Raw genomic sequence first — 27,129 nt, 5'->3', positions numbered from 1 at the left:
ATGTTAATTATGTAAGCACTCTGGAGTCTGACCATTTAGGTTAGGATTCCAGGTAAAGATTCTGGAACCATTGCCCAACCATGTCTTAACAGCTGCCCAATTTTGGGCAAATCATTTACTTTTTAAATAAATGGAGAAAATAATAGTACTAATACATGTAAGAACTCTTAGTATAGGGCCTGGCACATAGCAGGCACTTGATATTATTAGCTATTAGAGCTGTCATTTACTAGATTAACAGACAATTTCAGTTTTACTTCCTTCATTCCTAGAGTACCTGTACACCCTGAACCTCCAAACCCAGAGCTGTACCATAAAAGTTGAGTATTAGTCATTGATTGCTGCTTTCCAGCTCGGAGTGGAGAAACCTTGCTCTTCCTCAAATTCTCTGGGATATTCTGTCTGTCGGTATGAGCGCCCCTTGCCCTGTTAGCCCCTGTTTAGCCCTCTGGATTAAGCTCAAGCATAAGCTCTTTGGAAGGCCAAAACCAGAATTACAGGTTACAGGTTACTTCTGTTTTCTACCCTGACATATAGTCTCCTGAGGGAATGAAGAACAAGGCTTGGATTGGGAAGGGGGTGAGGAAAAGGAAAAATAAAAGGGAGAAAACAATAAATTAGTAACTCAAAATATACAGTCAAATTATGATTCGGGTAGTGATGTCTTTTTAAATAGTAGAACCGCATGTCTTTAGGGATCAGTCTTCTGATCTGTCTCAACATGATCCACCCAGGGGCAGGTCTTGAGCACCCTGCAGTGACAGAAAGGACCAGAAGATTTTACGTAACTCATTTTCACTGTTCGCTTTGCCAATCAGAAGAAAAAAGAAATACTCTGATGCTCTTAAAAGAAAAGAAGCCAGAGAAGATGTGACACAAGATGAAAGCCTGAGAGAAAATGAGTGGTCCCCTGTGTGTTAGAATGGTAGACTAGTCAGGGTTCCCCAGAGAAACAGAACCAATAGGGTGGATGTCCATTTGGATATCTAGATATATTGATATATCTGTACCTACAGCTGTAGCTCTATAGAGAGAGATTTATTTTAAGGAATTAACTCACATGACCGTGGGGGCTGGCAAGTCCACACTCTGCGAGGCAGCCTGGCAAGCGTCAGACCCAGGCGAGGGTTGACAGTATAGGCTCAAGCCCAAAGGCGGCCTGGAGGAAGAATTCCTTCTTCCTTGGGGGACCTCAGTCTTTTCTCTTAAGGCCTGCAACTGATTGGATGAAGCCCATCCACATTCTGGGGGATGATCTGCTTTCCTCAGGGTCTACTGATTGAAATGTTCATCACATCTAAAAGAATTCCTTCACAACATCTAGACTGGTGTTTGACCAAACACTAGGTATCATGGCCTCAGTTGACACGTAAAATTAACCAACACAAATGGCAAGAGCAGGAGCAAAGACTGAGCCAGTTTCAGCGGTGGCAAGTAGGAGACGCTGAACCAGTGATTAATTCAGAAGAACCGCACGTGGTCAGTGAAACCACAGCCAGCTTGGAGGAGGGTTGTCATCCAGGATGGGAAGGAGTCTAGAGGCCCTCTGGTGCTGGGCGGAGTGAGCAAGTCAGAGGAAGAGGCACGAAGCCGGACACATCCTGGCTCCCCTTTTGGGGCTGACTGTTCCAACCAGTGTTGGAGCAGAGAACAGGGAGTGACAGAGACACTCACCTTGGTTTGGGGTTCTCAGGGTGTAGCTGGGAAAAGCTCAAGCTCTTTAGAGAAGTTCCTGTTCAATAATGCTGGAAGAATGTACTACCACACAGCTGGTAGATCAGAGTCCAGCGAGATTTCTAACACCTGGACCTGAGGTGGTTCCTTCAATTCCCCATTGCCCATCAAGGTATACAGACGGATCCAGAAATTTCTCTGTGCCCTGGTGGGTAGACTTGGAAGTTGAGAGAGAATCTGTGGATCAAAGGAGCAGGATGAGGGACAGCGACACTGCTGCATGTCCGTGTGTCTTGATCAGAGACCCCAGCGGGGGTCCTGTGCTTCAGCAGCACATGCCAGTGCAGTGCCCAGAAAGAACAGGTGGACTTTCACGGACACCAGTGTAGGGCACCCAGGGATATGACCAGACCAGTCGCCCTGAAATAGGACTCTCTTAGGACCCAAACAGCAAGCAGATCATAGAGCTTCTTCAGTCCTCTTAGAAGAGTATGCTGGATTCCCTGGGAAGGGGGAGGGGAGAGGGAAGAGAAAAACAATCCTGAAAGGAGGTTTGAATTAACTGAATAACTGTACCCCAAAGAGACCTTTTTAAACCAGAGAAGACTGAGTTACCATTGACTGATAAGTTTAGGGTTTATCTCTCTTATCGGAAATGGGTCTTGGCTATGGCATGTATATATATTTCAGTCTCTGCACCTCAGCCACGATTCCCCAAACAAATGTTATTTTAGGGGCTTCCCTGGTGGCGCAGTGGTTGAGAATCTGCCTGCCAATGCAGGGGACATGGGTTCGAGCCCTGGTCTGGGAGGATCCCACATGCCGCGGAGCAACTAGGCCCATGAGCCACAATTACTGAGCCTGCGCGTCTGGAGCCTGTGCTCCACAACAAGAGAGGCCGCGACAGTGAGAGGCCCGCGCACCGCGATGAAGAGTGGCCCCCGCTTGCCAAAACTAGAGAAAGCCCTCGCGCAGAAACGAAGACCCAACACAACGAAAAATAAATAAATAAATAAAAAGCTGAGCTCTCTGAATTAAAAAAAAAAAAATGTTATTTTATTTTATTTCCTTAACAAGTGTTCTGAGTCAGGCAGCGCAGAAATGTGCTGTGATTGTGAAAGATGGAGAGGTAGAGGGAGAGGAGTGGGTTGGGGGCAGGAGGGAGAAGATGAGCACGAGTGCATGAAGGGCGGGAGAGATGAGTCTGCTGAAGTACAAACGGCCTCCTGTGTCTCAGTGGCCTCTACTGATGGGCACGTAACTGACTAGAAATACTGTTAAGTGGTGTGCAGTCGGGTTGGGGTGAGGGGGTGGGTATGTTCTCAATGTATTATAATGTTTACATTTCTCAGTGGAGGTGGGACTGCCTTCTCTAGGAGACTTTTTTTTTTTTAACATCTTTATTGTAGTATAATTGCTTTACAATGCTGTTAGTTTCTGTTGTATAACAAAGTGAATCAGCTATATGTATACATATATCTCCATATCCCCTCCCTCACGCACCTCCCTCCCACCCTCCCTACCCCACCCCTCTAGGTGGTCAGAAAGCACCGAGCTGATCTCCCTGTGCTATGTGGCTGCTTCCCACTAGCTATCTATTTTACATTTGGTAGTGTATATATGTCAGTGCTACTCTCTCACTTCGTCCCAGCTTCCCCTTCCTCGTGTCCTCAAGTTCATTCTGTACATCTGCATCTTTATTCCTGTCCTGCCCCTAGGTTCATCGGAACCATTTTTTTTTAGGTTCCATATATATGTGATAGCATGCGGTATTTGTTTTGCTCTTTCTGACTTCACTCTGTATGACAGACTCTAGGTCTATCCACCTCACTACAAATAACTCAATTTCATTTCTTTTTGTGGCTGAGCAATATTCCATTGTATATATGTGCCGCATCTTCTTTATTCATTCATCTGTTGATGGACATTTAGGTTGCTTCCATGTCCTGGCTGTTGTAAATAGTGCTGCAATGAACACTGTGGTACATGCTTCTTTTTGAATTATGGTTTTCTCAGGGTATATGCTCAGTAGTGGGATTGCTGGGTCGTATGGTAGTTCTATTTTTAGTTTTTTAAGGAACCTCCATACTGTTCTCTATAGTGGCTGTATCAATTTACATTCCCACCAACAGTGCAAGAGTGTTCCCTTTTCTCCACACCCTCTCCAGCATCTATTGTTTGTATATTTTTGATGATGGCCATTCTGACTGGTGTGAGGTGATACCTCATTGTACTTTTGATTTGCATTTCTCTAATGATTAATGATGTTGAACATCCTTTCATGTGTTTGTTGGCCATCTATATGTCTTCTTTGGAGAAATGTCTATTTAAGTCTTCTGCCCATTTTTGGATTGGGTTGTTTGTTTTTTTGATATTGAGCTGCATGAGCTGCTTGTATATTTTGGAGATTAATCCTTTGTCAGTTGCTTCATTTGCAAATATTTTCTCCCATTCTGAGGATTGTCTTTTCGTCTTGTTTATGGTTTCCTTTGCTGTGCAAAAGCTTTTGTTTCATTAGGTCCCATTTGTTTATTTGTGTTTTTATTTCCATTTGTCTAGGAGGTGGGTCAAAAAGGATCTTGCTGTGATTTATGTCAGAGAGTGTTCTGCCTGTGTTTTCCTCTAAGAGTTTGATAGTGTCTGGCCTTACATTTAGTTCTTTAATCCATTTTGAGTTTATTTTTGTGTATTGTGTTAGGAAGTGTTCTAATTTCATTCTTTGACCTGTAGCTGTCCAGTTTTCCCAGCACCACTTACTGAAGAGGCTGTCTTTTCTCCATTGTATATTCTTGCCTCCTTTATCAAAGATAAGGTGACCATATGTGCATGGGTTTATCTCTGGGCTTTCTATCCTGTTCCATTGATCTATATTTCTGTGTTTGTGCCAGTACCATACTGTCTTGATTAGTGTAGCTTTGTAGTATGGTCTGAAGTCATGGAGCCTAATTCCTCCAGCTCCATTTTTCTTTCTCAAAATTGCTTTGGCTATTTGGGGTCTTTTGTGTTTTCATACAAATTGTGAAATTTTTTGTTCTAGTTCTGTGAAAAATGCCATTGGTAGTTTGATAAGGATTGCATTGAATCTGTAGATTGCTTTGGGTAGTATAGTCATTTTCACGATGTTGATTCTTCCAATCCAAGAACATGGTATATCTCTCCATCTGTTTGTATCATCTTTAATTTCTTTCATCAGTGTCTTATAGTTTTATATGTCTTATAGACCTGCATACAGGTCTTTTGTCTCCTTAGGTAGGTTTATTCCTAGGTATTTTATTCTTTTTCTTGCAATGGTAAATGGGAGTGTTTCCTTAATTTCTGTTTCAGATTTTTCATCAGTAGTGTTTAGGAATGCAAGAGATTTCTGTGCATTAATTTTGTATCCTGCTACTCTGTGAGATTCATTGATTAGCTCTAGTAGTTTTCTGGTAGCATCTTTAGGATTCTGTATGTGTAGTATCATGTCATCTGCAAACAGTGACAGTTTTACTTCTTCTTTTCCAATTTGGATTCCTTTTAATTCTTTTTCTTCTCTAATTGCTGTGACTAAAATTTCCAAAACTATGTTGAATAATAGTGGTGAGAGTGGGCAACCTTATCTTGTTCCTGATCTTAGAGGAAATGGTTTCAGTTTTTCACCATTGAGAACGATGTTGACTATGTTTTTGTCATATATGGCCTTTATTATGTTGAGGTAGGTTTCCTCTATGCTGATTTTCTGGAGAGTTTTTATCATAAATGTGTGTTGATTTTGTTGAAAGCTTTTTCTGCATCTATTGAGATTATCATATGGTTTTTATCCTTCATTTCATTAACGTGGTGTATCACCTTGATTGATTTGATATATTGAAGAATCCTTGCATTCCTGGGATAAACCCCATTTGATCATGGTGTATGATCCTTTTAATGAGCTGTTGGATTCTGTTTGCTAGTATTTTGTTGAGGATTTTTACATCTATGTTCATCAGTGATACTGGCCTGTAGTTTTCTTTTTTTGTGACATCTTTGTCAGGTTTTGGTATCAGGGTGATGGTGGCCTCGTAGAATGAGTTTGGGAGTGTTCCTCCCTCTGCTATATTTTGGAAGAGTTTGAGAAGGATAGGTGTTAGCTCTTCTCTAAATGTATGATAGAATTTGCCTGTGAATCCATCTGGTCCTGGGCTTTTGTTTGTTGGAAGATTTTTTTTTTTTTTTTAATTTTTAAAATTTATTTATTTATTTATTTATGGCTGTGTTGGGTTTTCGTTTCTGTGCGAGGGCTTTCTCTAGTTGTGGCAAGCGGGGGCCACTCTTCATCGCGGTGCGCGGGGCTCTCACTGTCACGGTCTCTCTTGTTGCGGAACACAGGCTCCAGACGCGCAGGCTCAGTAATTGTGGCTCACGGGCCCAGTTGCTCCGCGGCATGTGGGATCCTCCCGGACCAGGGCTCGAACCCGTGTCCCCTGCATTGGCAGGCAGACTCTCAACCACTGCGCCACCAGGGAAACCCCTTGTTGGAAGATTTTTAATCACAGTTTCAATTTCAGTGCTTGTAATTGGTCTGTTTATATTTTCTGTTTCTTCTTGGTTCATTCTCGGAAGGTTGTGCTTTTCTAAGAATTTGTCCTTCCAGGTTGTCCATTTTATTGGCATGTAGTTGCTTGTAGTAATCTCTCATGATCCTTTGTATTTTTGCAGTGTCAGTTGTTACTTCTCCTTTTTCATTTCCTATTCTGTGATTTGAACCTTCTCCCTGTTTTCCTTGATGAGTCTGGCTAATGGTTTATCAATTTTGTTTATCTTCTCAAAGAAGCAGCATTTAGTTTTATTTATCTTTGCTATTGTTTCCTTCATTTCTTTTTCATTTATATTTGATCTGATCTTTGTGATTTCTTTCCTTCTGCTAACTTCGGGTTTTTTTTTTTTTTGTTCTTCTTTCTGTAATTGCTTTAGGTGTAAGGTTAGGTTGTTTATTTGAGATTTTTCTTGTTCTTGAGGTAGGATTGTATTGCTTTAAACTTCCCTCTTAGAACTGCTTTTGCTGCATCCTGTAGGTTTTGGATCGTTGTGTTTTCATTGTCATTTGTTTCTAGGAATTTTTTATTTCTTCAGTGATCTCTTGGTTATTTAGTAGTGTATTGTTTAGCCTCCATGTGTTTGTATTTTTTACAGATTTTTTCCTGTAATTGATATCTAGTCTCATAGCCTCGTAGTCAGAAAAGATACTTGATACAATTTCAGTTTTCTTAAATTTACCAAGGCTTGATTTGTGACCCAAGATATGATCTATCCTGGAGGAGGTTCCATGAGCACTTGAGAATAAAGTGTATTCTGTTGTTTTGGGATGGAATGTCCTATAAATATCAATTAAGTCCATCTTGTTTAATGTGCCATTTAAAGCTTTTGTTTCCTTATTTATTTTTCATTTTGGATGATCTCTCCATTGGTGAAAGTGGGGTGTTAAAGTCCCCTACTGTGATTGTGTTACTGTCAGTTTCCCCTTTTATGGCTGTTAGTATTTACCTTAAGTATTGAGGTACTCCTATTTTGAGTGCATAAATATTTACAATTGTTGTATCTTCTTCTTGGATTGATTCCTTGATCATTATATAGTGTCCTTCTTTGTCTCTTGTAATAGTGTTTAGTTTAAAGTCTATTTTGTCTGATATGAGAATTGCTACTCCAGCTTTCTTTTGATTTCCATTTGCATGGAGTATCTTTTTCCATCCCTTCATTTTCACTCTGTATGTGTCCCTAGGTCTGAAATGGGTCTCTTGTGGACAGCATATATACGGGTCTTGTTTTTGTATCCATTCAGCCAGTCTGTGTCTTTTGGTTGGAACATTTAATCCATTTACATTTAAGGTAGTTATCGGTATGTATGTTCCTGTTACCATTTTCTAATTGTTTTGGGTTTGTTTTTGTAGGACTTTCCGTCTCTTGTGTTTCCTGCCTAGAGAAGTTCCTTTACCATTTGTTGTATAGCTGGTTTGGTGGTGCTGAATTCTCTTAGCTTTGGCTTGTCTGTAAAGCTTTTGATTTCTCCATCGAATCTGAATGAGATCCTTGCTGGGTAGAGTAATCTTGGTTGTAGGTTTTTCCCTTTCATCACTTTAAATATGTCCTGCCACTCCCTTCTGGCTTGCAGTGTTTCTGCTGAAAGATCAGCTGTTAACCTTATGGGGATTCCCTTGTATGTTATTTGTTGCTTTTCCCTTGCTGCTTTTAATATTTTTTCTTTGTATTTAATTTTTGATAGTTTGATTAATATGTGTCTTGGCATGTTTCTCCTTGGATTTATCCTGTATGGGACTCTATGCTTGCTGGACTTTATTGACTATTTCCTTTCCCATGTTAGGGAAGTTTTCAACTATAATCTCTTCAAATATTTTCTCAGTCCCTTTCTTTTTCTCTTCTTCTTCTGGGACCCCTGTAATTCAAATGTTGGTGCATTTAATATTGTCCCCGAGGTGTCTTAGTTTGTGCTCAATTCTTTTAATTCTTTTTTCTTTATTCTGCTCTGCAGTAGTTATTTCCACTATTTTATCTTCCAGGTCACTTATCCGTTCTTCTGCCGCAGTTATTCTACTATTGATTTCTTTTAGAGAATTTTTAATTTCATTTATTGTGTTGTTCATCATTGTTTGTTTGCTCTTTAGTTCTTCTAGGTCCTTGATTAACATTTCTTGTATTTATTCTATTTCCACGATTTTGGATCATCTTTACTATCATTACTCTGAAATCTTTTTCAGGTAGACTGCATATTTGCTCTTCATTTGTTTGGTCTGGTGGGATTTACCTTGCTCCTTCATCTGCTGCGTATTTCTCTGTCTTCTTATTTTGTTTAACTTACTGTGTTTGGGGTCTCCTTTTCACAGGCTGCAGGTTCGTAGTTCCTGTTGTTTTTGGTGTCTGCCCCCAGTGGGTGAGGTTGGTTCAGTGGCTTGTGTAGGCTTCCTGTTGGAGGGGACTGGTGCCTGTGTTATGGTAGGTGGGGCTGGATCTTGTCTTTCTCGTGGGCAGGGCCACGTCTGGTGGTGTGTTTGGGGGTGTCTGTGAAGTTAGTATGATTTTAGGCAGCCTCTCTCCTGATGGGTGGTGTTGTGTTCCTGTCTTGCTAGTTGTTTGGCCTGGGGCGTCCAGTGCTGTAGTTTGCTGGCTGTTGGGTGGAGCTGGGTCTTAGTGTTGAGATGGAGATCTCTGGGAGAGCTCTCGCCGATTGATATTACGTGGGGCCGGGTGGTCTCTGGGGGTCCAGTGTCCTGAACTTGGCTCTGCCACCTCGGAGGCTCAGGCCTGACACCAGCCCGGAGTACCAAGACCCTGTCAACCACATGGCTCAGAAGAAAAGGGAGAAAGAAAGAAAGAAAGGAAGGGAGGGAGGGAGGGAGGGAGATTATTTAAAAAAATAATAATAAAAAGAGAAAGAGAGCAACCAATCCAATAAAGAAATCCACCAATGATAACAAGCACTAAACACTAAACTAAGATAAATATAAAAATCAGAAACAAAACAGTCGCAGACAGCAAACGCCATGTCTACAGTTGCTCCCAATGTCCACCGCCTCAATTTTGGGATGATTCGTTGTCTATTCAGGTGTTCCACAGATGCAGGGTACATCAAGTTGATTGATTTGTTGGGGGTGGGGATTTAGTCTGCTGCTTCTGAGGCTGCTGGGAGAGATTTCCCTTTCTCGTCTTTGTTTGCTCAGCTCCTGGGGTTCAGCTTTGGTTTTGGCCCCGCCTCTGCGTGTAGGTTGCCCTCAGGCATCTGTTCCCACCCATACAGCACAGGGTTAAAGCAGTGGCTGATCGGGGGGCTCTTGCTCATTCAGGCCAGGGGGAGGGAGGGGTACAGTATTTATGATTGGAATGCGGGGCGAGCCTGTGGCAGTAGAGGCCATCGTGACGTTGCAGCAGCCTGAGACGTGCCATTTGTTCTCCCGGGGAAGTTGTCCCTGGTCTATGGGACCCTGGCAGTGGTGGGCTGCACAGGCTCCCAGTGGGGAGTGTGGATAGTGACCTGTGCTTGCACACAGGATTCTTGGTGGCTGCAGCAGCAGCGTTAACGTCTCATGCCCGTCTCTGTTGTCCGAGCTGATAGGCCAGCTCGTGCCCATCTCTGGAGCTCGTTTAGGTGGTGCTCTGAATCACCTCTCCTCGCGCACCCTGAAACAGTGGTCTCTTGCCTCTTAGGCAGTTCCAGACGTTTTCCCCGGACTCCGTCCTGGCTAGCCCCCTTCAGGCTGTGTTCATGCAGCCAACCCCAGTCCTCTCCTGGGATCTGACCTCCGAAGCCCGAGCCTCAGCTCCCAGCCCCGCCCGCCCTGGCGGGTGAGCAGACAAACCTCTCGGGCTGGTGAGTGCTGCTCGGTGCTGAGCCTCTGTGCGGGAATCTCTCCACTTTGCCCTCCGCACCCTGTTGCTGCGCTCTCCTCCGTGGCTCCGAAGCTTCTCCCCCACCATTCCCCGTCTCCACCAGTGAAGGGGCTTCCTAGTGTGTGGAAACTTTTCCTCCTTCACAGCTCCCTCCCAGAGGTGCAGGTCCCATCCCTATTCTTTTGTCTCTGTTTTTTCTTTTTTCTTTTGCCCTACCCAGGTACGTGAGGAGTTTCTTGCCTTTTGGGAGGTCTGAGTTCTTCTGCCAGCGTTCAGTGGGTGTTCTGTAGGAGTTGTTCCACACGTAGATGTATTTCTGATGTATTTGTGGGGAGGAAGGTGATCTCCATGTCTTACTCCTCCGCCATCTTGAAGGTCCCTCTAGGAGACTTTGAGAAATATTTTGGGGGGTATTTTTGGTTGTCACAATTACTGAGGAGTGCCGTGGGCATTTATGGGCAGGTCTCAGCATTACTAAATCACCTGCAGTACATGGGACAGTCCTGAACTAGGAAGCATTGTGTTGCCCTAAATCGTGGCATCACTTGTTGAAGAGTTACAGTATAGAGCACAGTGACAGTCTGAGTCATTCAGCCCCGTGGTTTACAATGTCTGGTTGCAAATTTCAGTTTTGTATAAAAAATTAAATATTTAGCAAGTCTACTTTGTGTTTGAAGGATTAAAGTGACATTCTTATGCTACTTTATGATACTGGGAGTCAGAGCTCTACTGGAAAATGATGACCAGATATTTGCAATTTAGCAATTATTCTTGACTAAGTTGTAATGAAAGATCTAAGTAATAATTGAAGTTTGCTGTACAGACAAGATACTATTTTACAGTTCGACCAACATTAATTTCCAACCATCTGTTAGATACTGAGCTAAGTGCTTTGGGGAAAATAAAGATGAACCATGAATGGATCTTGTGCTCATGGATTATACCAGGTAGTTGACTAGGTCATACGGACCCAAATAACTATAATAGATAAATGTAAAAAATGGTATGTTTCAATTGGTGTAAAGTATTAATGGAATTGCAGAGGAGAGAAGATTTGCTTCTAGTTTGGGGAACCATGCAAGTGTTTGTGGCAGAAGTATCAACTTTTAGGTGATGATGAGATTCAAGGTGTGGCTTCATTTTGGGTAGCTGTATAGTGAGAGTGAAATGATTGGCTTTCCTGGTAAGACATTGTTTATATGAAGGATTTCCTAAGTCCCTAATTTTTAAATTTTATCTTTCATCCTATACAGTATAATATGCTAGAGACACATATTGTTGGTTTCTCGTTCTATATTCTTACTTTTCGAAGTCTAGTATCATATTTTAGGTGTTTGATAAAGTATTGATCAGTGGATTGGATGTGGAGTGTGCAGAAACTTTTTTTAAAAATAATGAATTTCTTCAGGTAGGTATCACCCTTTGTGTCCTCACGGTGCAGAAGAAAGGAATAGAAATATGTTAGCCCAGATGCTGAGTTGAAAAGACGGCTGTCCTATCGTAGTTTTAAGTACAACCTTTGGGTCTGAACTCTAGTTTCAGAATTCTGTTTCGTACGTGCCTGTACTCTATTCATTTTCCCATAAAGAAGTCTTTCCATAAACTGTTCTTGAAAAGATACTCTATTTAAAAGAATTTGAAAGTTAGTGATATTTATCAATAGGCACTATGACTCCTTTTCACTCTGTGACCAGTGACATCTCATTAGGACAAATTTATTGATTTATGATACTGAAGAACTGAAAAACTGGACTGAATTTAGATCGTCTGTATTTCTTTAAAGAAAAATGGGGTATAGAATTCACTGTCTCTGAAAAATCCTGACCTTTAGCATGGCCTACTTTCATATAGAGTTACATTTAAAACGAGTATATTGAATTCCCTTCGTTTACGGTAGATGAGCCAGAAGTGGCTGATCTGTTTTCACATGCTTTAACTCAGTGTGTGGTGAAGGACAGTATTATAGCAGAAGTGTGTCTTTTTGGATGAACATAAATACAGGTAGGCAAGATTGGATTTTGGATGTGGATTTGGAGGTACAACGAGAAATGCTGACATTTCTAAAGCTATTTTGAAGTATTATGTATTGTTTTGACAGAGAAACAAGACTCAGTATGGGAGCTGTGGATGAAAATCAGTTAAAAATTTTATATGAATACTAATTTAGAAATATGAAAGATCTAGAAAAATACTTAAATTTCTTTTCACACATTTGACATAATTACTACTGGCGAACAAATTGCTGATCAAGATAATTTAAATTAATGGTGGTTCACCAGAAGGGTGTTTTAAACCCCTCTCTGTAATGTAATAATGTCCTTATTTCTTTTTTGAGTAATTGCTGCCCTCTAGTGAGATTTTATTTTTTTTCTCATAATAAAGTACCTATACCAAACTCCTCTTACTATGGAAATAATTGATCTTAATTTTCAAAATATTCCAAACTTTATAATGTCTAATTCACTAATATAGTAAACATTTATTTTTAGAAAGAAAAGTAATGCATTTGAAACACAGAATAGCCCTTTAATCATAGAGGCTAAACAGACAGCAAACTTACGTAGCTGTAGTTGGTAAATATAAACTTGCACTTTGGTTGAACCCAAGTGTAATAACTTATCTTATTGTGGAGACTATTATATTTTAAAGAGATAATGTATTTTAAGTTTTAGTAGAGTGCCTCACAAACAGTAAATACTATATAAGTATTAGTACTTTTAACAAGAATATAGAACTTTCACAAAATCTAATATAATGTTTTGTAGGTATTAGGTTTTTCTGCAATATACTGTCAGTAATTTTCTTTTTTAGTTGTCCATGCAGTATTTCCTTGGTTAAAAACCCTTTGGTGAACTATAACATAGCATCTTGTTTTGTGTCTTTAATATAAAATAAATTATAAGTAGGTAAAGATTAATTCACTTCTACAGATTTTGTTAAAAACTAATATTAGTTTTATTTTGATCATATGGATTAGATTTTGAAGGTATTTTGAGCATTAAAATAATTAGTACAAGTATAAAAGTTAATTTATCTTTCTAAAACTGTTTCTCATTTGGTTTTGTATATTTTATTACTTAATATGTTACTGAAAAATATATTATTTCTTACCAGTGGTATTGATGCTCTTTTGGAATTAAAACCATTTGTGGAAGAAATCCTCCAAGGAAAAACTTTGACTTTGCCCTTTGAAGGGGTTGACACTTTTGGAGATCAGGTTGGATTTGTGAAGCTGGCAGAAGGAGATCACATAAACCCACTTTTGGAGATAGCAGGTAAGACAAACAGTGATATACTTACATGAAATCTCATCTGTTGAAGAAGCAATTTTTTTCTCCCAATTCTTATACTAGAGATTTGACATCTTTTAATTTTGGGGAGCCAGTGTAACCTCACTTTATAAGTGAGCTGCTTCAGCATTTGCTTGTATAGGGAAGTAGCCAAATAAAAGGCAGGAAAAGTTATCTTGATTCTTTGACCTGAGGAATATGTTGATTCTGGAAGATGATGGGCTGGACTCAAGCATTTGTTAGGACTGTCCTAATCATAAGTCTGAAGGATCCAACGCTTATGACATTTGACATGTAGTTGGCATTTAGTAAGTATTGAGTGAATTAATAAGAATCACCAGTTGCCTATTTGGAGGCTTGTGGGCATTGTCCGCCCCATTCCGGAGAATCAGTAGATGAATCAGCAGCATTTTTCTCTGCGCTACCTTTTCACCTTCCTGTTTAGGTACTGCTCTATGAGCAGAAAGTCCATTGGTGATGGTAGAAGGTCTCACATCCATTGGAGAACACATTGCTTTGTGCAGCACAATTGAAAATGTTAGGGAAATCAAAGCAGAAAATTATAAAACCTGGATGAGTGCTTTTTAAAGATGATCCAGAGATCATAGTTTGGGTGTTAGTAAAACAATTGTTAATGAAACAATTTTTATTTTCATTTCCTCTCATATAGTGCCAGGTCGTTTCATGTCATCTCATTTCAGGTTCAAAAATCCTTGATTTATAACACACTCTCATCATTGCTCCGTGCTGGGTTTAATTTTATCTATCTATTTATCTGTCTTAAAATAATATCATCTGGGAATCCACCACCCAAAACAAAAGCTAGGACCTTGGTAGTAATCTAACCATATTGTCCTTTTCATTAATCTATCCTTTGGCCTTCCTTCATTTAAGCTAACCATCGTCCTGAGGTCAGGGTTTATTATTTCCTTGTATTCTCCCCAAGTATATGTATTTTTAATTGGTTTTAATCTTATAAAAAGGATATCATATTGTATGAGATCTTTTGAGACGTACTTTTTAAAAAACTTAATATATTGTCTTTATGCAGTTTTTAGTTGCCCATTCAAAAGTGCACCTCTTTTGGGGTGAGGGAGGCATGAGGACCAGATTTCATTTCATTGTTGGTTAAGTTTTTCTTTTGTGGAGCAAAGTATGTATAAACAACAAACAAGCAAGCAATTAAACAATAGTTATGAGTCAAGTAGGATTTAAAATCATTAGTTGGCCAAGGAGAAGGCAACTCTTAACAGTTTTGATGGCAAAGCATTTGGGAACCCATGCCTTCATTTAACAGACTTAATCTGTTCATCCTGAACTGCTCTGGAGAGAATGCTAGATTCAGGTCTTTCCTTTTGTAATATAAATATGTCTGAGCTCAAGAAACATTTCTAATTGGTCATTCATTCATTGTTCTTTTAAATAATTCAATGGGTGCTTGCAACATTGAGAATTCCATCCATTCTTAGCAATATTCTCACAAAGGCAGTTTCCAGTATTGATGAAAGATCCATTGTGTGGTGAGGAATGTGAAATCTCACCAGCTTTAGTGTGACTCTGAGCTCAAGGGTGTTGGTTTGTCATTTTAGAAAAGGCCACTGCCCCTGTAATTCCTTTCTAGATGCCAGAGACTGTTTCTTAAAAATATATATACTTTTCTAAACGTTTAAACAAAGCATTACAAAAAATGGAAAATAGAATGGCACTCTGTCTACTCATATAATCACATGCTTTTAATCTTTTGTGTGTATACTGTACTGTTGTTTTGGATTATGTTTTTTATTTAAAAATTTTTTTTAGCTGTGTCCTGCAGCATGTGGGATCTTAGTTCCCCACCAGCGATCGAACCCATGCCCCCTGCAGTGGAAGCACGGAGTCCTAACCATTGGACCGCCAGGGAATTCCCGGGATTATAGTTTTTATGCAATTTTATAAGAAATCTAAATATTTGAATATGTATATGGAAAATTTCAGTGAAGTTTAGTTGAGCCTCAATTTGTGTAGTGTTCAGATAGTCCAGATGTTCAATACATGGAATTTTTGTTAATATTTTACTTCATTAGATTTATTTTTAAAAGAATGCCTCAGGATTAGTATTGCTTTAGTCCAACAGGATCAGTAAAATAATGTCATATTTGTTTTTGTGTCATATTTCATAAACTATTTTTCAAATATATTACAACTTTCAGAAGAATATATTCCATTGACCAGGGTAATACATTTCTTAGAACATTGTTATAGACTATGTATATGTGTATGCTTATACAGGAATATTAAACTCGTATTTGTTCAACATAAAGGAGGCAGAGCTAGTTGACTTAATGGAAAGAAGGAAAAATTTTTTTTTTTTTTTAAGAAAAGGAATTTATTATTTACATCACTGAAATAGTCCCCCGTAAGAACAATACATACAGTGTTTATTTGCAAGAATCAGATTCCTTTCAAATAGAAGAACTGTATAAAGCAATACTGTCAACACAAAACAGTGGTCATATTACATATCTGCAGGCATAAGCATTGCAAATAAATTATTTTTTTAATCTTATGGCTAGATATTTTCACTGCAACACAGTGTTTGTACTTAGAGAAGACAGAGCTGGAACAGGACAAAAACTGTTTGTTATGCTTTTTAGGGCTGAACCAGTGATACGTCCCATTTCAAAATGTACTGCCTTTAATTGCTTTTAGGACAGTGGTTTTAGGCAGGAGTGCTTCTACTTGGCTAGCACAAAGAAACACACTCTTGTTCCTTAGTTTCATTCCTCAGTCTCATGTTTTCTGTTTGTCACACTATGACATATCTGTATCAGGGCAGACACTTTCCAGTTTTACTTAAAGAACACTGACACACATACATACCAAACTGAGACAGCTCATAATTTAGAGATGTTAAGTAGTGGAGTAATAAGAGAAACTGTGTTATGACAAAGGAAGAAGAAAAACTCTCAGTGGTTTTAAGCATACCAAACTAGGTTTCTTACTAAAAACTTTTCTGTTTTTGGTTTTAAAAACAGTATTTTCAAAATGGGTTTGGGCTTAGATAAAAACACAGTGAGACAAAAACACAAGACATACTTGTTTCCAAAGTCGCAAAATGACATTGTTAAGTATACATTTTTGTCCACTTTTTGTGTGTGTGTGTGTGTGTGTGTGTAAAAACACTCAGTACTCTATGCTGGAGAAAATATTTTTCAGGAGTTACAGTATATTCATACAGGGGTAAAAAGTTTTTGTTTTTTTTTTTTTGCTTATCGCTATGATCTCAAAAAATATAAAATTAAATTTACAAAAAACTGGAAGACCAAGTATAAGCAGTCTGGTATTTGCTGCAATGTCCAGCACTATCATAATGATCTTTAGCATAAAAGCGAAAAGAAATTCATGGATCTCAAGCATCTTCAATAACTGCCAGTATAGCTTGTAACTACTGTCCTTGCTTCTTTGAGAGATACCTTTCCCAATATTTGTGATTTAGGTCCAAAAAGTCATCTAACTTTACTATTTCCTTGAGGTACCAGGTTAATTGTAAAAGTTCTTTGTCTTTATCTAGATTTAGGTGTGCTTTCATAAAAGGTCTTATCTTTAGTCCATTCTGTGGGTTAATTAGAAAATTTCTTCCTATGTCATCAAACATGATGGTGTTTTTTTTGCTGTAAAACTCTGAAAACTTTCCCCATATAACACCAAGAGGCTTTACATCTGTTAATCCTCTCCTTGGAGTATGCACTATTATCATAGCAGCACTGTCCAACGTGAAGATAACCTTGTAATTTGCATTTGTACTCACTCCCAGCTCTTTCATTTTAGCTTCAATCCACTTCATATTTGTTGCATATCAAATAACAATGTCATAATCCTCATATGCAGATGTTAGGAATTCATGAAGATATGGCCATATTAATTCTGCGCCAGTCCCTGCACAAGAGACTATGGTCAAATACTGTATAATCAACACCTAGTACCAAAGGTTTTTTCCCTTCCCTGGGAGGATTCAAAATTTCCACTTTGTACTCTTTTACTCTGTGGGAAATTTTCAGTAGGTTTTCCTCCCTATTTTCTACTTCAGCTACTTCATCTTCAATATCAGAGTTGTTAACAACATCATCGTCAGGAGGTGGACCTAAGGCTTCTTCCAAGCTCTCCTCATGAGTTCCCATCATCATGATTTTAGTATTTGGTTTCAGTTTGAGAGCTCCAAGCTTAACATCATTTTCTGCAAGTATGCCTGTAACTTTGAGTCCAAGTAACTTCTGGCATTCTGGTAGCACTCCCGTAAGGGTCTTGAGAAATTGTTTGAGATCTAGCACAGTATCATCTTCTGAAAGTGTGGTCACTGAATAGTCCTGTCTACCCCATTATACAATGATAGGAAGAGCCATCCTTGAAACATGATGAGGCAGCTTGCATTCAGAAAAAGATACCTGCAGTGCGGTGGAACCGGCAGCAGCCCAGGAAAAATTTTCAAAGAACATAAATTTAATTATTAAAGTGTTGATAAAGAAGTTAAGTTTAAGTACATGTTATGAAGTGAAACTAACTTGAAAAATAGTTGAAAATTATAGTTCACGAATAGTCTGATCTACCTAATTTTCATAGAGTTTTTCAATTTTCAAGTTAAAAGAAACAAATTCTTAAAATATTACACAGTTGTTATGAAAAAAGAACTGAATTTTAGATACTAATATTTGAACTCATTATTGAAAATTTACAGGGTAAAGAGTAATTTAGAATTAATGTATAATATTGAAGAAAATTATTATGCATTTTGAACTAATAAAGTCTGAATTGATGAGCTACTAACTTATTTTTGGTAGATGCCTGTGGGCTGAAGAGACCACACCCATCTTTTTTTTTCTTTAATAATTTTTATTGGGGTATAGTTGATTTACAGTGTTGTGTTAGTTTTAGGTGTACAGCAAAGTGAATCTGATATACATATACATATATCCACTCTTTTTTAGGTTCGTTTCCCATATAGGCCATTACAGAGGACTGAGTAGAGTTCCCTGTGCTATACAGTAGGTATTAGTTATCTGTTTTATATATAGTAGTGTGTATGTGTTAATCCCAGTCTTCCAGTTTATTCCTCCCCCACCCCGTAACTGTAAGTTTATTTTCTACATCTGTAACTCTATTTCTGTTTTGTAGATAAGTTCATTTGCAGCCTTTGTAAAGATTAGTTATCTTATTTTAGTTATCTATTTTGTATATAGTAGTGTGTATATGTCAATCCCAATCTCCCAATTTATCCCTCACCACCCCTTTCCCACTTGGTAACAATAAGTTTGTTTTCTAAATCTGACTCCATTTCTGTTTTGTAAGTAAGTTCATTTGTACCATTTTTTTAGATTCCACACATAAGTGATATCATATGATATTTGTCTTTCTCTGTCTGACTTCACTCAGTATGATAATCTCTAGGTCCATGCATGTTGCTGCAAATGGCATTATTTCATCCTTTTTTATGGCTGAATAATATTCTGTTGTATATATGTACCACATCTTCGTTATTCATTCCTCCGTCAGTGGACATTTAGGTTGCTTCCGTGTCCTGGCTATTGTACGGAAACACAAAAGACCACGAGTAGCCAAAGCAATCTTAAGAAGGAAAAACGGAGCTGGAGGAATCAGGCTCCCTGACTTCAGACTATACTACAAAGCTACAGTAATCAAGACAGTATGGTACTGGCACAAAAACAGAAATATAGATCAATGGAACAGCATAGAAAGCCCAGAGATAAACCCACACACATATGGTCACCTTATCTTTGATAAAGGAGGCAAGAATATACAATGGAGAAAAGACAGCCTCTTCAATAAGTGGTGCTGGGAAAACTGGACAGCTACATGTAAAAGAATGAAATTAGAACACTCCCTAACACCATACACAAAAATAAACTCAAAATGGATTAGAGACCTAAATGTAAGACTGGACACTATGAAACTCTTAGAGGAAAACATAGGAAGAACACTCTCTGACATAAATCACAGCAAGATCTTTATCGATCCACCTCCTAGAGTAATGAAAATAGAAACAAAAAGAGACCACGCCCATTTTTGCACACTGTGTACATGTAAGTTTATGTTGGTAGCCGCTTGAGGGAGCTGGTATACAGCAGCCAAGACTGTGTCTCAGCTTACTACCTTGACCTTGAGTGAGCCTGTTTTTCCAGAATAAAAAGCACCTTCTGCTTTCCTAGCAGTACACAATAGCTCATAGAGCTAAGAAGGTATTGAAAATTAGGCATTTACATGTCATTTCTCCACATTTTACAGTGATGAAATTGCACTGGAAGGTTTTTGCATAGAACTGAATGTGATTTCATTCATTTTTTTTCTGTGAAATGTAATTTTGTTAAAAAGTGTATTAGATTGAGAGATTGCTAAAAATTTAGCCTGCTGGGATTATAATAGTCCTTGCAAATCTTTTTTTTTTAAATGAGAAAAATGTGCTTGTTTAGCATGATAAAAGATTCCAAGTGCATTTATCTCATAAAAGGAAAAATGAAAGGTTTTCAGGGTGTTCATTTGAACATTACTCTTTCTCTTATTATGACTGTCATGTCCCCCAAAAGATGGAGAGTATATGCCCTGTGTTTCTGCTCCTTGTGGGGATTCTGTTCAGTTGCTGCTATCTTTGGGCCTTTTTCTAAGCTGTCTGCTCTTGCACTTCTAACCACCACAGGCAGGTGGGCATCCCAGCAGCCTGCTGACCCTTCCCCTTAATGGCCTGGACTAAGCTGTCTTCAGAGACATCAGCACACCTTAGCCACACATCATTTAGAACTAAGCAAAGACAAGCTTTTCTCCCCAGCCAGAATGTCTGGATCACAGCCCCGCTCCCTAGAGGGCCCCCAGAGCCTCTGTCGCACGCCCTGCCTCTGTGCAGGGCCCCCAGGCACAAATTCTCATAGTTCTTCTCCCCTCTCACCTCTCTTTTTACCCTTTCCATTGTCCCGTATAGGAACAAATTGTTTTTCCTTCTACCCTCCTAGATTCTCCCCCAGGGACCCTGTAGACTTAGACTGACAACAGATTCACAAGGGAAAAGCAAAGAGTTTATTAATGTGTCCAATACACATCACGTGGGAGAAACCTCAATGAAGGGTAACTCACGGGGGTGGCTAGAATGTGGGCTTATATAGCATCTTAACAGAAGAATAATAAATTTGTAGCGAAGTGACAAGACAAAGGAAAAGGGTTTTAAGCTTTCGGGGGACAGACTGTGGGGGGCCTCTAATGGAGTAAGGTTTGTGTGTATAGGTCCACCTCGGCGATACAAATTCCCCAGGAGAGGGGACTTTTGGCAGTCCTCATTTTTCACAGGGTCTGCTTTTGCTCAGACAAGGGAAGCTCCAGGAAAGTTTCTTTTTGCATCTATTGATTCTCTTTGTCTCTAGCTCAAAATATGCCTTATGCCCAAGTGGCATATTTTGGGGTGGCATATTCCCTATATCTTTTATTTTACTTGATTTTCAATTAAACACTTAAATGGATTTACTTTATGCTGGATATTATTCTAATCATCTTACAAATGTTAACCCTTTCAATCTTAACAACTATGTGAGACAGGGATGATTGTCATCACCCCCGTTTTACAGTTGGGAATCTGAGGCACAAAGAGGCTAAATAATTTGTTAGTAAGTGGTAGAGCCAGGACACAAATCCAGGCAGTCTGGCTCCATATTCTGTGTTCTTCTTTTTTTTTTTTAACATCTTTGTTGGAGTATAATTGCTTTACAATTGTGTGCTAGTTTCTGCTGTATAAAAAAGTGAATCAGCTATATATAAACATATATCCCCATATCCCCTCCCTCTTCAGTCTCCCTCCCACCCTCCCTATCCCACCCCTCTAGGTGGACACAAAGCACCGAGCTGATCTCCCTGTGCTATGAGACTGCTTCCCACTAGCTAGCTATTTTACATTTGGTAGTGTATATATGTCCATGCCACTCTCTCACTTCGTCCCAGCTTACCCTTCCCCCTCCCCGTGTCCTCAAGTCCATTCTCTACGTCTGCGTCTTTATTCCTGTCCTGCCCCTAGGTTCTTCAGAACCATTTTTTTTTTTTAGATTCCATATATATGTGTTAGCATACGGTATTTGTTTTTCTCTTCTGACTTAATTCACTCTGTATGACAGACTCTAGGTCCATACACCTCACTACAGATAACTCAATTTCGTTTCTCATTATGGCTGAGCAATATTCCATTGTATATATGTGCCACATCTTCTTTATCCATTCATCTGTCAGTGGACACTTAGGTTGCTTCCATGTCCTGGCTATTGTAAATAGAGCTGCAATGAACATTGTGGTAAAAGACTCTTGAATTATGGTTTTCTCAGGGTATATGCCCAGTAGTGGGATTGCTGGGTCTTATGGTAGTTCTATTTTTAGTTTCTTGAGGAACCTCCATACTGTTCTCCATAGTGGTTGTATCAATTTACATTCCCACTAACAGCGCAACAGGGTTCCCTTTTCTCCATACCCTCTCCAGCATTTATTGTTTGTAAATTTTTTGATGATGGCCATTCTGACTGGTGTGAGGTGATACCTCATTGTAGTTTTAATTTGCATTTCTCTAATGATTAATGATGTTGAGCATCCTTTCATGTGTTTGTTGGCAATCTGTATATCTTCTTTGGAGAAATGTCTATTTAGATCTTCTGCCCATTTTTGGATTGGGTTCTTTGTTTTGTTGATATTGAGCTGTATGAGCTGCCTGTATATTTTGGAGATTAATCCTTTGTCAGTTGCTTCGTTTGCAAATATTTTCTCCCATTCTGAGGGTTGTCTTTTGGTCTTGTTTATGGTTTCCTTTGCTGTGCAAAAGCTTTTAAGTTTCATTAGGTCCCATTTGTTTATTTTTGTTTTTATTTCCATTTCTCTAGGAGGTGGGTCCAAAAGGATCTTGCTGTGATTTATGTCATAGAGTGTTCTGCCTATGTTTTCCATTAAGAGTTTTATAGTGTCTGGCCTTACTTTTAGGTCTTTAATACATTTTGAGTTCATTTTTGTGTATGGTGTTAGGGAGTGTTCTAATTTCATTCTTTTACATGTAGCTGTCCAGTTTTCCCAGCACCACTTATTGAAGAGTCTGTTTTTCCTCCATTGTATATTCTTGCCTCCTTTATCAACGATAAGGTGACCATATGTGTGTTGGTTTATCTCTGGTCTTTCTATCCTGTTCCATTGATCTGTATTTCTGTTTTTGTGCCAGTACCATACTGTCTTGATTACTGTAGCTTTGTAGTATAGTCTGAAGTCAGGGAGCCTGATTCCTCCAGCTCCGTTTTTCTTTCTCAAGATTGCTTTGGCTATTCGTGGTCCTTTGTGTTTCCATACAAATTGTGAATTGTTTTTTTTCTAGTTCTGTGAAAAATGCCATTGGTAGTTTGATAGGAATTGCATTGAATCTGTAGATTGCTTTGGGTAGTATAGTCATTTTCACAATGTTGATTCTTCCAGTCCAAGAACATGGTATATCTCTCCATCTGTTTGTATCATCTTTAATTTCTTTCATCAGTGTCTTATAGTTTTCTACATACAGGTCTTTTGTCTCCTTAGGTAGGTTTATTCCTAGGTATTTTATTCTTTTTGTTGCAGTGGTAAATGGGAGTGTTTCCTTAATTTCTCTTTCAGATTTTTCATCATTAGTGTATGCAAGAGATTTCTGTGCATTAATTTTATATCCTGCTACTTTACCAAATTCATTGATTAGCTCTAGTAGTTTTCTGGTAGTATCTTTGGGATTCTCTATGTGTAGTATCATGTCATCTGCAAACAGTGACAGTTTTACTTCTTTTCCGATTTGGATTCCTTTTATTTCTTTTTCTTCTCTGATTGCTGTGGCTAAAACTTCCAAAACTATGTTGAATAATAGTGGTGAGAGTGGGCAACCTTGTCTTGTTCCTGATCTTAGTGGAAGTGGTTTCAGTTTTTCACCATTGAGAATGATGTTGGCTGTGGGTTTGTCATATATGGCCTTTATTATGCTGAGGTAAGTTCCCTCTATGCCTACTTTCTGGAGGGTTTTTATCATAAATAGGTGTTGCATTTTGTCAAAAGCTTTTTCTGCATCTATTGAGATTATCATATGGTTTTTCTCCTTCAATTTGTTAATATGGTTTATCACATTGATTGATTTATGTAAATTGAAGAATCCTTGCATTCCTGGGATAAACCCCACTTGATCATGGTGTATGATCCTTTTAATGAGCTTTTGGATTCTGTTTGCTAGTATTTTGTTGAGGATTTTTGCATCTATGTTCATCAGTGATACTGGTCTGTAGTTTTCTTTTTTTGAGACATCTTTGTCCGGTTTTGGTATCAGGGTGATGGTGACCTTGTAGAGTGAGTTAGGGAGTGTTCCTCCCTCTGCTGTATTTTGGAAGAGTTTGAGAAGGATAGGTGTTAGCTCTTTTCTAAATGTTTGATAGAATTAGCCTGTGAAGCCATCTGGTCCTGGGCTTTTGTTTTTTGGAAGATTTTTTATCACAGTTTCAATTTCAGTGCTTGTGATTGGTCTGTTTATATTTTCTGTTTCTTCCAAGTTCAGTCTCGGGAGGTTGTGCTTTTCTAAGAATTTGTCCATTTCTTCCAGGTTGTGCATTTTATTGGCATAGAGTTGCTTGTTGTAATCTCTCATGATCCTTTGTATTTCTACAGTGTCATTTGTTACTTCTCCTTTTTCATTTCTAGTTCTATTGATTTGAGTCTTCTCCCTTTTTTTCTTGATGAGTCTGGCTAAAGGTTTATCAATTTTGTTTATCTTCTCTAAGAACCAGCTTTTAGTTTTATTGATCTTTGCTATTGTTTCCTTCATTTCTTTTTTTAATTTAACTTATTTATTTTTGGCTGCATGGGGTCTTCGTTGCTGTGCGCGGGCTTTCTCTAGCTGTGGTGAGTGGGGTCTACTCCTTGTTGCGGTGCATGGGCTACTCATGGCAGTGGCTTCTCTTGTTGTGGAGCACAGGCTCTAGGCACGTGGGCTCCAATAGTTGTGGCACCTGGGCTCAGTAGTTGTGGCTCACAGGCTCTAGAGCACAGGCTCAGTAGTTATGGCGCATGGGCTTAGTTGCTCCGTGGCATGTGGGATCTTCCCGACCAGGGCTCAAACCCATGTCCTCTGCATTGTCAGGCGGATTCTTAACCACTGCGCCACCAGGAAGTCCCTCCTTCATTTCTTTTTCATTTGTTTCTGATCTGATCTTTATGATTTCTTTCCTTCTGCTAACTTTGGGTTTTTTTTGTTTTTCTTTCTCTAATTGCTTTAGGTGTAAGGTTAGGTTGTTTATTTGAGATGTTTCTTGTTTCTTGAGGTAGGATTGTATTGCTATAAACTTCCCTCTTAGAACTGCTTTTGCCGTATCGCATAGGTTTTGGGTCATCATGTTTTCATTGTCATTTGTTTCTAGGTATTTTTTGATTTCCTCTTTGATTTCTTCAGTGATCTCTTGGTTGTTTAGTACTGTATTTTTTAGCCTCCATGTGTTTGTATTTTTTACAGATTTTTTCTTGTAATTGATATCTAGTCTCATAGCCTCGTGGTTGGAAAAGGTACTTGATATGATTTCAGTTTTCTTAAATTAACCAAGGCTTGATTTGTGACCCAAGATATGATCTATCCTGGAGAAGGTTCCATGAGCACTTGAGAAGAAAGTATATTCTGTTGCTTTTGGATGGGATGTCCTATAAATATCAGTTAAGTCCATCTTGTTTCATGTGTCATTTAAAGCTTGTGTTTCCTTATTTATTTTCATTTTGGATGATCTGTCCTTTGGTGAAAGTGGGGTGTTAAAGTCCCCTACTATGATTGTGTTACTGTCGATTTCCCCTTTTATGGCTGTCAGCATTTTCCTTATGTATTGAGGTGCTCCTATGTTGGGTGCATAAATATTTATAATTGTTGTATCTTCTTCTTGGATTGATCCCTTGATCATTATGTAGTGTCCTTCTTTGTCTCTTGTAATAGTGTTTATTTTAAAGTCTATTTTGTCTGATATGAGAATTGCTACTCCAGCTTTCTTTTGATTTCCATTGGCATGGAATATCTTTTTCCATCCCCTCACTTTCAGTCTGTATGTGGCCCTAGGTTTACAGTGGGCCTCCTGTAGACAGCATATATACGGGTCTTGTTTTAGTATCCATTCAACCAGTCTATGTCTTTTGGTTGGAGCATTTAATCCATTTACATTTAAGGTAGTTATTGATATGTGTGTTCCTGTTACCATTTTTTAATTGGTTTGGGTTTGTTATTGTAGGTCTTTTCCTTCTCTTGTGTTTCCTGCCTAGATAAGTTCCTTTAGGATTTGTTGTAAAGTTGGTTTGCTGGTGCTGAATTCTCTTAGCTTTTGCTTATCTGTAAAGGTTTTAATTTCTCCATCGAATCTGAATGAGATCCTTGCTGAGTAGAGTAATCTTGGTTGTAGGTTTTTCCCTTTCATCACTTTAAATTTGTCCTGCCAGTCCCTTCTGGCTTGCAGAGTTTCTGCTGAAAGATCACCTGTTAACCTTATGGGGATTCCCTTGTATGTTATTTGTTGCTTTTCCTTTGCTGCTTTTAATATTTTTTCTTTGTATTTAATTTTTGACAGTTTGATTAATATGTGTCTTGGCATGTTTCTCCTTGAATTTATCCTGTATGGGACTCTCTGTGCTTCCTGGACTTGATTGACTATTTCCTTTCCCATATTAGGGAAGTTTTCAACTATAGTCTCTTCAAATATTTTCTCAGTCCCTTTTTGTTCTCTTCTTCTGGGACCCCTATTACTCGAATGTTGGTGCATTTAATGTTGTCCCCGAGGTCTCTGAGACTGTCCTCAATTCTTTTCATTTTTTTTTCTTTCTTCTGCTCTGCAGTGGTTATTTCCACTATTTTATCCTCCAGGTCACCGTATCCGTTCTTCTGCCTCAGTTATTCTGCTATTGATTCCTTCTAGAGAGTTTTAAATTTCATTTATTGTGTTGTTCCTCATTGTTTGCTTGCTCTTCTTCTAGGTCCTTGTTAAACGTTTCTGGTATTTCCTGCATTCTATTTTTAAGATTTTGGATCATCTTTACTATCATTACTCTGAATTCTTTTTCAGGTAGACTATTTCCTATTCATTTGTTTGGTCTGGTGGGATTTACCTTGCTCCTTCATCTGCTGTGTATTTCTCTCTCTTCTCATTTTGCTTATCTTACTGTGTTTGAGGTCTCCTTTTTGCAAGCTGCAGGTTCGTAGTTCCCTTTGTTTTTGGTGTCCACCCCCAGTGGGTAAGTTTGGTTCAGTGGCTTGTGTAGGCTTCCTGGTGGAGGGGACTAGTGCCTGTGTTCTGGTGGATGAGTCTGGATCTTGTCTTTCTGGTGGGCAGGACCATGTCCGGTGTTGTGTTTTGGGGTGTCTGTGAACTTATTATGATTTTAGGCAGCCTCTCTGCTAATGGGTGGGGTTGTGTTCCTGTCTTGCTAGTTGTTTGGCATAGGGTGTCCAGCAGTGTAGCTTGCTGGTTGTTAAGTGGAGATGGTTCTTAGCATTGAGATGGAGAACCCTGAGAGGGCTTTTGCCGTTTGATATTATGTGGGGCCAGGAGGTCTCTCATGGACCAGTGTCCTGAATACTCCTCTCCTGCCTCGGAGGCTCAGGCCTGACACTCTGCTGGAGCACCAAGACTCTGTCAGCCACCCAGAAAAGCTAGAAGCTGCTGAGGTTGTATAGAATATTCCTTGCAGCTCCTTTCTTTCAGAAGCCTTTTGATCTGCACTCTACTTCTCCCTCCTTCTCTGCTGTCTTCTTACAAATAACCTTGACTTTCCATCAGGGATGTTG

At 39.0% G+C, this 27,129-nt stretch overlaps 1 protein-coding gene and 1 pseudogene across 8 annotated transcripts in view; one reads left to right on the top strand and one right to left on the bottom strand.

Annotated features, from left to right (window-relative positions):
• The window catches only part of AKAP7 (A-kinase anchoring protein 7), a gene marked incomplete at its 5' end in the record, with an annotated part of 141,452 nt that overhangs the window by 24,273 nt on the left and 90,050 nt on the right, over window positions 1-27,129 (top strand). For all 7 annotated transcript variants that reach the window (XM_082474825.1, XM_082474830.1, XM_082474831.1 and 4 more), the window contains one exon: window positions 13,144-13,304. In XM_082474825.1, coding sequence (XP_082330951.1) covers window positions 13,144-13,304 — 161 coding nt within the window. The remainder of the gene's footprint in view (window positions 1-13,143; window positions 13,305-27,129) is intronic.
• Window positions 13,311-25,378, bottom strand: LOC309666827 (ubiquitin-like domain-containing CTD phosphatase 1 pseudogene; annotated as a pseudogene). Its single transcript has one exon. The product of its transcript is annotated as a ubiquitin-like domain-containing CTD phosphatase 1 pseudogene (transcript).

Source organism: Balaenoptera physalus, assembly GCF_965194825.1.
Source record: "Balaenoptera physalus genome assembly, chromosome: 9".
NCBI lineage: Eukaryota > Metazoa > Chordata > Mammalia > Artiodactyla > Balaenopteridae > Balaenoptera > Balaenoptera physalus.
The sequence above is the reverse complement of the archived record's forward strand: the minus strand, read 5'-3'. Positions and strand labels throughout refer to the sequence as shown.